Source organism: Durio zibethinus, chromosome 18 (genome assembly GCF_047325235.1).
Source record: "Durio zibethinus cultivar Kanyao isolate XHJ-2024 chromosome 18, ASM4732523v1, whole genome shotgun sequence".
NCBI lineage: Eukaryota > Viridiplantae > Streptophyta > Magnoliopsida > Malvales > Malvaceae > Durio > Durio zibethinus.
In genome coordinates this window covers 18,004,587-18,014,325 of record NC_143179.1, presented here as the reverse complement: position 1 = coordinate 18,014,325, position 9,739 = coordinate 18,004,587, and the positions used below count along the sequence as shown (strand labels likewise).

General features: G+C 31.3%; 1 protein-coding gene across 3 annotated transcripts; it reads left to right on the top strand.

Moving 5' to 3' along the window:
• Window positions 1–1,846: 1,846 nt before the first annotated feature.
• On the top strand, window positions 1,847–8,459 carry LOC111299808 (protein LIKE COV 2-like). 3 transcript variants are annotated; one of them, XM_089747774.1, is made up of 8 exons: window positions 1,847–2,059; window positions 2,391–2,555; window positions 4,226–4,278; window positions 4,374–4,483; window positions 5,017–5,184; window positions 5,662–5,759; window positions 7,419–7,545; window positions 8,044–8,459. In XM_089747774.1, the coding sequence occupies exons 2-8, from the start codon at window positions 2,439–2,441 to the stop codon at window positions 8,142–8,144; spliced, it is 774 nt and encodes a 257-aa protein (XP_089603900.1). In that variant the 5' UTR covers window positions 1,847–2,059; window positions 2,391–2,438; the 3' UTR covers window positions 8,145–8,459. The 3 variants fall into 3 exon arrangements, with proteins under 3 accessions (XP_089603900.1, XP_089603899.1, XP_022750998.1); XM_089747773.1 differs by having other exon boundaries at window positions 1,848–2,059; window positions 2,373–2,555; XM_022895263.2 differs by having other exon boundaries at window positions 1,852–1,972; window positions 2,373–2,555.
• The last annotated feature ends 1,280 nt before the right edge of the window (window positions 8,460–9,739 follow it).

Genomic DNA, 9,739 nt, shown 5'->3' with positions numbered 1-9,739 from the left:
TTGGGACATCGGATGGGTGAATGCCCAGGTCCCGGCCGCGCGGGTTCGGAGCTTAAGTTTTGACCCGAGACAAGTGGTATCAGAGCCAGCCTTAAATCGTTCGATCCACGTCAAGCACCTCGAGGGAGGTAGGCAGGGTGGCCGGCCTTCGTGACGAAGGCGTCACGAGATTTGGTGAGGGAGAATGTCACGGACCTAAGGGGGAGTCCTGAATCTCACATTGAACATAATAGGAAGGTCACTGGGGTATAAAAGGGTTCACACAATCTCTGCCTTATGAGGCGTTTTTTGTAGGACAAAACCGTGAGGTCAGGGGGCTAAAACGAAAAATACCTCATAAGGGTGTGAATCGTGGCAAGAAGGTTAATTTGGGACGTCGAATGGATGAATGTCCGGATCTCGGAGCCGCATGAGTTCGAAACTTAAGTCTCGACCCGTGATAAATGCGCATAAGTGTGATAACGATATAATTTGTATGCTAAGTCATTGTGTGTAAATATGTTGGTGATATAATATGTATGCTTGGACGATTATTCCCTTTGTTATAGGGATGTCAATTTTTCACATTCTTAATAGAGAATTGGACTTTTTATTTAAATAAAAATGATGATAAGTATTATATTATGAATATAATAATTAAGATGGGCATGCTAAGTCAATACGCGTGAACCTGATAGTGATATAACATGTTTGCTTGGACTATAATCCCTTTTGCGTTAAGGATGTTAATTTTTCATATACTCAATAAAGAATTTAACTTTTTATTTGAATTGAGATAATGATGAATATTACATTATGAATATAAGAATTGAGATGTATATGATTTAATATTTTTATTGGGTACATGAATAGGGACAAATAATATAGTACCAATCTTGTACCCATATCTTATATATTTATATATATTTATTAAATAGATTTTTTATTAAATAATATAAATTATTATTTTAGATTAATTAAATTAATATATTTTTATTAAAAAAATAAAAAATATTTATAAAAATTATCTAAATATATAAAAAATAAAAAAATAATTTTTATTTTTTTAAAAGATATGGGTATAAAAATTACTTATATTCATTAAATATTCGTGAAAATGAAAATAAAAATAAATTTAAAATATTAATTAGATATGAATATAAAATTGTATATAAAATAAAAATCTAAAAATAAGAATGAAAAACACTCTATTCTTTCTATACTCTACCCATTCACATATCTGCCTACGTCACTTGTCACCAATTTGAATGCATTTTTTCACCAATATAATATGAAAAATGTTATTTCTTTCAACATAAGTAATACTAAATTACACACTAAAAAATTATTCTTTTATCTTACAAATTTCATTTCATTCATATGATATTAGATTTACAAATTTAATTTAATTTATATTATGTTAACATTTAAATTCTAAATTTTCAAAATAAAATCTTAAATTCTAATCGTTAAACTATTTCTTAGAACATTTTATTCGAGAGCTTTATGGATGCATCTATCACAAATGACATGAATTTAATAATTTACAATTCTATCAGCGTAGAAATCACCTAAAGGCTAAAAGAAAAACAATATGCTTCATGCGGCGCTTTGCAGAGTTGACCAGCAATATTATTAAACATACTTGGTTCTGCAATAAAATAAGATTATCCCAAACCCTGAAGATGGATTTTGTAGTTTTTTCGGACTTTTCCTCTTAGAAGTCAAGCAAGATCCGTCGGCTGAGCAGATAACCCGCACGTTGGAAGGTCTAAAGTTTGCAATAGGTCAAAACTCATAATTCAACTCAATCTTTAAAAAAAAAAAAATACATTTATAGAAGAGATAATTTATGGTTCGAATGTTTGGGCCAAAGCCAATGATATTTCTTCTTGGCAAATGGCTGATTCAACAAGCAACCAGAGAAGCCTAGGACTAAAAAGCACATCACCTGCTAGCTATATACACTTTGATGGTGGTGGGCATTGTTCAAGTTTAAAGCCATTTATAAATCCGATTTAATTTCTATGCAGCTTTACATTTCGAGTTTAGTTGTTTTGAGGAGTCCATGCGAATTTAGGTGAGTTTTTATTTCGACCATTTGAACTTTTATTTTTATTTTAAACAATTTTTATTTGGTGAGAAAATTTGGATTTAGATAGAGTGAATCTCGGGCTTCTTTTTATCGGAGGGTTTGAATTTCCGAATGAACCCCGTTTGAGCTAAGGGCATAAGGGAAGGTCACATGGTTTCCAACTCAAATTTGGAAGCTAAAAATAGTAATTATTGTCCAAAGCTTCTAAATTAAATTAAACTACTAAGTACTAACATTCTAAAAAAAAAAAAAAAAATCAAAATCCCTTTATTTTCTCTCACATCCTAACGTCCAACAGCTCTGTCCGGAGTCTCAGTTCAGATTTGTTCTCTCACTGACAAGAAAAAGTGAAGAGGAAAGGGCGATGGCGGAAGAGAAAGAATCAACGTCGATTCCACTCAGCCAAGCCGAAAATGGGGGTGTCGATCCGGAAGATCCGGTTAAGTCTCCACCCAGCTCCCCCAATTCCTCGACTCGCAAGGTCCATTTCCCCTTTTTACCCCCCTCTTTTTTTTTTTTTTGCATTATGCGCTTTTAAATTTAGCCTTGGACTTCCCAAAACTATCGATCTCTCGCCACCGAGTTTTCAGATCTTTGTTCTTGGACTTCCTGTTAAAATTATTAACCCAAATGCAATCGTAATTGAAGCTTCGAAAATTGTAGGAAGTGAAAATAGTCAAATACCACTTAAAGTTTGTCATAATCTCTTTTTTTTATTAAACAAATCATAATTTCTTATTCAGTGTGTTTAATTGCTATGAACTGGTTGAGTTCCAAGTTATATCCAGAAGAATTGTTGTTTTTAATTGTCTCCGCGGTTTGAGTCCTGTTTAAACAAGGGGAAATCTTGATGCTCTGGTAATGTTTTTAGTGTCTTTGAATATGGAAACTAATTAACAACAGTATATTAGGAGGATGAAAGTGCTTAGGATAAATGTTTGCAGATTGGAATTTGAATGATTGAGCAAAGTACTAAGGGTGTGTTTAAATGGGGAATTTGGAGGAGCGATTTCATTTCAATCAAGATTTTCAAAAGTCCAAAAATGAATTTACTTGTTTGACTAAAAATAATAGAGAATTTCAAATTTTAAATGGAATTTCAAGAGGGAGTTTGAGGTGCTTAAATTCCCTTTTGAAATTCCACCTAAATAGGTGTTTCTTTCAAAATTCCTCTAAACTCTCCCTCTCTTTACTGCACGTGGTCCATCATGAAATACAGAACTAAAAATAATAATAAAAACATCACTTTATTTAACTCTAATATATATTGTTATTTTTATATTATTAATAATATTTATATATTTTTACAAATCTAATGTGCCCATATTGCATATTTTATTTATACATATATATTTTTTAAGTTTAATATCATTATTTTTTTCCATAATTATTTTTTATCTCATCAAATTCTAATAAACTAAATTTCTTTTGAAGAAATATTTATCCAAACAAAATAATTATAAATGCTAGCATTTTGAAATGATGCATTTTAAAATGCTTTTATTCAAATTTCTTCGAAATTTTAAAATTCTTTGTCCAAACGCATTCTAAGAATTTGAATGACCTATATAATGGAGTGCTTCCAAGATAATAATTTGCGCTTATCTAATTGGGTTAATGTCACAAATAACCTATGAACTGTATTGAAATGTTCAATGTGATACCTGAACTTCAAAAATTTTTAATGTGGTACATGAGTTATAAATCTGTTAACTAATGTAAACTCACCCCTAATGTGGTTAGCTCCAAGCGATAATATGTGTGTGATAAAACAACCTTCCTAATAACACATTAGAGATTTTTAAAGTTCAAGTATTACATTAAACATTTCTCTATAGTTCAGGGTTTATTGGTGACATAATCTCTATTCAATTTGTGCATTTTCTAATGTTGAAATAATTTATATGGAAATTCAAGCACTCTAATTTTCAAGACATTAGTACAAAAGATTCAGAGTTTGACTACTTTATTAGTTTTAAAATTTATGTTTGAACCTAATAAAAAAGAATAATTATGTGCTAGTTTCAATGAAGTCTTAGAAAGAATGGAAGCGATGTAAGCAATTTTTAGAATCATACTTTTGTGTTGATAATGAAAGAAATAAATTCAATTTTATTTTTGTCTGAAATTTATGTTTCAATGATTCTTCAGGCTTGTTATTTTGTTCTCCAGAGTTGGGTCTCAAAAAAGTTCATGACTGGATGGTATTGAGCTTTGATATCTCCCAAAATGTTCTCAGTCCTCCATTGTTTCTTGTGATATATTAAGTAACAATTTGTTGACATGCAAAAAATTGCAGTGTGGTCCTTTTTCCTGTAGCAGTTACATTTTTCATTACATGGTGGTTTATTCAGTTTGTTGACAGTTTCTTCAGTCCATTATATGAACGACTTGGCATTGACATATTTGGTAACTTCAACTGTATTACTCATGGCTTCAATGTTTGTCGAGTCTTCAAGTATTAATAAGTTTACAAGTGCTTGTCTCCTATTATCACTAGGTAACCATGCTTCATTGTCGTTAAATCCCAAAATTTCTTCATAATTCAATATATATGTTTGTTGCAAAAAAGAAAAAAAAAAGATATCAGCAGATAATCATATAAAGTTCTATAAAGAGGAAGGATAGAACTCAAGATCACTATCAAGGTTTTTATCTCCACAGTTATTAACATTGCTGCTAGAAGTAGCAGCCTGAGGGTTTTAAAAGTAACATCTTTTTTCCTTTTTCGAAGTATCATCAGAACATTTATGATTTGTCTAATTTTTTAGTTTGTAATTTTATAATCAATGTGGAATGTTTATTATTTGGTACATGTCAAAACATACTGCTTCATCAAAGAAAAACTTCTCTTTCTCCTCATTCTTTCATTTTATGCAGATCTCTTTACTGATTTTTGTGCCTTGAGCAATGGTTGTCTGAGCTGTAATTACTATTTACAGGACTGGGATTTATCACATCTCTGCTTTTTGTCCTTTTTATTGGTGTTTTTGTTTCATCATGGATGGGAGCTGCTGTTTTCTCAGTGGGAGAATGGGTTATTAAGCGAATGCCCTTTGTTAGGCATATATACTCAGCCTTGAAACAAATAAGTGCTGCTATATCTCCAGGTTACACCTAATTAATTACAATAATAGATGATTTGCATCTGCATGAGTACTTCCACTGCTTTATTGGCATGGAAGTAGTCCCCTGTGTTAATATACTGTTTATAATTTTCTTAGAAGAGCTTTTGGATTTTAGAATGCACCCATAATTTGTTGTTACAGCATGTATGATGTTTGAGGATTTATAATTTAAAGATTGACACTTTTTCCTGTTGTGTTAAATGTTGAATTAGTTATCCAAGGGATTTTAGAGAGATTTTGGTAGCTGCTGTATATATGAGTGACTGAATTTGATTTATAGTTATTCCTGTCTTACATTTTGTGATTATATTCATACTGCTTCTGCGTTTTGTAGTTCAAGGGTCCATACTCCATTCTTATCCTTCAAAGAAGCATTTACAATATGGTTATATCATTTAAAAGCTGGGCAACTAGATACTTTGCTTGAAACATACATTGATATTATCCCCATTCCTGTAGATCAAAATACGACAGCATTTAAGGAGGTGGCTATCATTCGTCACCCACGTGTTGGTGAATATGCATTTGGCTTTATCACATCCACTATCATCCTTCAGGTACTATTTTTAATATTTTATCTCTTGTTTTGCCAATATATGCTGCTTTTCCATGTATCTATTTAAGCTTCCCATGTGATCTTGGATTATTCAAGGGGCTTTTAAAATGTAAAGTTGCCTCTTATATGGCTGTCTAATTGATTTAACAAGAAAAAAATTTTGATTAATAGTTTTCTTAGGGTAAAGAAGACTTCATATGCTTTGCGAAACAAATTGGCATGGAAAGGTCTATTGGACCTATCCACTAGGTGCTTTTTATGTTCTCTTAGGTTATGTAATTCTCTATTGGAAAGAGATTTGCCTCATCACGTTAGTTGATGATATCATTTTCTCTAGCTGGTTCTTGAAATTGAGACAAAGGCAATCTATGTGATGGCTTGCTTATTTTTCTAAATGATCCTTTAAGAAGGAGGTTTGTATTTTATGTCCTAGGATTCTGAAAGATATCTATCTCCGTGAAGACAGCTTCTAATCTTTAATAACAAATTTGAAACTTGAAAGTGTAAACCTTGTTCACTTTCTTTGGATATTCTTAGAATACAATAGGTTGACAAGTGTCCTATTTGGTCATATGAGATTTTACATTGTTGAATGGACCCATGCAAAAACAATTAGATGATGACAAAATTATCAAAGATTGGGATTCCTTATTTCTGTTCAAAAGCATATGAATAGTTCCATGATTTTGGCTAAATGATTGTTGAATCCTTGCGTTGTAATAAATGGAATAAAACGGATTTTTATTGGTACAATCTGACCTATTATCCGAAATCATCCTAAACCTGACGGATCATTTCTTTTTCTGATATAAAAAATATGAGATTTCACTAAGTCAATTCTTAGGAAATCTCGAATCAGACCATTTGTCCTTACTTCAACAAATGAAGCACAGATCTCTTTGGCGGAAGGACTTTTGTTTTATCAAAGTGCAGCCACATTGTTTGACATTTATCATACTTGGAAGACCTTAAACCTTTATTGTCAATCCAAAATCTTTACAGTTGTATGTATAAAATGTACTTCATTTTATGACCAATAGGTATTGTGATTTATAAACTTAACACTGTGATTGTCTTTAATGAAATGTGTGGATAGACTCATGGACATCCTCATATTTTCGAAAGGCAACCTTTGTGTAAGGTGGAAGAGCAGAGCCACCATCATGGTGAGAGAGACTGTGAACCTCAATTTCTTATGGGTAGAATTTATTCAGTCTGTGTGTGTGCAGGTGTATGGGAGGGTTTGTGTGTTTTTATGGATGGGTGGGTTGGGGTGTGTGTTCAATCACTTAAAAATATAAAAATCTTGCCTTATTGTGATTACTAATTAATTCCAGCACAACCTGCAATTTAATAATTTGCTAGCCCCAGTGAAGATGTTTCATCCCTTTGTATCTTGACGGCTGACAATTTAGTTTGCTATGTGACGCAGTTGGTGGAAATCATGGAAGACACTTAATGTCCATTTAATGGATGGTTTTCCTAACTGTACTTGGATGATTACAATATGCCACTTATTTTATGAGATTCCAGTTGAATGAACACTGCATCTCTTGGTTATAGTTTTTGAGGCATATAATAGCTGAATGCCCCTTTCAGGAATTTTTGCTTTTTCCCAGCAAGTCCTTTAGTGGTTCTGCTTGTTGACTGTGTATTGTAGAGAGAAAACGAAGATGAAGAGCTATGCAGTGTTTATGTCCCAACAAACCATCTATACATTGGTGATATCTTCCTGGTGAACTCCAAAGAGATCACAAGGCCAAATCTCTCCATCCGAGAAGGCATAGGTATTTTTTTTCTAATTTTCTGAGCAATTCCTTACCTTGTTATCCTGGCTCTTTCTCTATTTTTAATAAAAAAATGCTGTTAACAGAAAGTTAAATAAGAATGCTGTTTATATCTTCCAACAAAGATTCTTCTTATTATTGTTGTCTTTGGACATGTCAGAAAGAGCTTAACTATAGAAAAGGATTTGTATAGTTGACCCATATGGTTGAGATGAGGCTTAATTGAATTATGGGAAAAAGAATCCACTTGATTGGGGGGAAAAAAGGAAGAAGAGTATAGGTTTTAGATTTTTGGCAGTGTACATGGCATCTAGTAATAGTATGTTGTAACTGTAATTTAGCGCATGACATTGTTTAAACAACTTGGTAGTCTTGTACAGTTGTAGTCAAGCTTCATTTTTCTTTAAGTCCACCAATCATGGACAATCTGTGAATGTCAGTCTTGCTCCTCAGACAGACAATCTTTAACTATGTATTTTCATTGTTTTATATGTGCAGAGATCATTGTTTCCGGAGGTATGACAATGCCACAAGTAATTTCTCCTGAAGAAAGGGTTGCTCAGCAGAGCAAAAGAATCCCATTGAACAGAGTGATGTAGTACATACAGAAGAGTAACGATGTAACTTTCATTCACTGGAGTTGAAGCGTGAAAATATTCGTTGACAGCATGCAATCTTGGGATAAGGTTATTTTAAAGTCAATCTTGTTAAAAAAAAAAGATATATATATATATATATATATTTATATACGCGCGCGTATATGGACACATGTATGTATGTGTGACACTAATAGAGAAAGAGGGATTAGAATTAAAAAATGGATGAAAATGAATAGGGTACAAGGCAGTTGAAGGAGTCACTATTATCATTCTCACATTTTTATATTATATCTATCGCGTATTCATATCCAAAAATATTTTAAATTTATTTTCATCTCATCTTCGTGGGTATTTTATATTTATATATATATATATATATATATATAGATCATATTCATAGTTTCTTTTAAAAAGTAAAAATTAATTTTTTTAATTTTAATTTTATACATTTATGTAATTTTTTATAAATATATATTTTTAAATAAAAATATATTAATTTTAATTAATCTAAAATAAAAATTTATATTATTTAATAAAAATTTATTTATTAAATATATAAGGCATATGTACGGATATGAGTAAGATGTTATATTACTTTGTCTATGTTTTCTTAATTGATAAAAAAATTTAAAATTATAATTATTTTTATTTTCATTTTCAAAATTTAATATTCATTTTCATTCACATTGGGGTAAACAATTGGGTTTTTCATACGTATGGGTAAGATTGATATTTTTAAATTCAAATAAGAACACAAATTGATAAGAGGAAAAGGATGAGGGAAAGATTAAACCATTTTGGTTTCAAAATTAACCAAAAAAAAAAAAGTTAAAGGGATAATTATCCTTTTTGAAAAATTAAACCTGAAGGGATTGATGCAAACTGATTGTTTAGTGAAGAAAAATTGTCAAAATCAAATAAGAGTAAGAGAAGAGTAGAGAGAATGAGGAAGGAAGTTTTGGTATTTCATCAATAAAAAATGAATAATCGTTAACATCCAATAATCTCATCCTTATATTTCTCCAACAACAATTGACTAACTTCCAATATTCTCATTCTTATATTTCTCCAACAATAATTGACTCAGCATAACTAATTTCTCTTACTAAACCTGGTCTGTAATATAACTAATATTCAAAATACTAAGACTTTACTGGATTGGATATATACTCACGTTAATAATAAATATAACTAATATTCAAAATACTAAGACTTTACTGGATTGGATATATACTTTTCGCCTACGAAAAACACTAGTCCATCACCACCTTTTCATTCTGGCTTGTAACATAGCACCCCCTTAAGAAATCCTTGTACTTAAAGGATTAAAAGTGGGAAATTTTTTCTGCAACCCAAACAAAGGCTTCCAGTTTGCATTTTCTGGAAAGCAATTACTCCATTGCACTAATACCTCTTTCACCAGCTTACTTTTTTTTTTTTTATTCATACGTCTATCCACAATAGCGATCGATTCTTTGGCTAATATACCATCAGCATCAAGTAAGGGAAGTGAAAACTGTGTAGGTACCTTACCAACATTCTTTTTCAGCTGAAAAATGTGAAACATAAGATGGGTACGAGTTGTGGGGGTCATT

Excerpts from the sequence above, each read along its gene's own strand:
- LOC111299808 (XM_022895263.2), top strand. The coding sequence starts at position 1,952 with ATGGTGGTGGGCATTGTTCAA. Across the intron at positions 5,185-5,661 it reads AAGTGCTGCTATATCTCCAG|ATCAAAATACGACAGCATTT; the intron begins GTTACACCTAAT and ends CCATTCCTGTAG. Across the intron at positions 7,546-8,043 it reads CTCCATCCGAGAAGGCATAG|AGATCATTGTTTCCGGAGGT; the intron begins GTATTTTTTTTC and ends TTATATGTGCAG.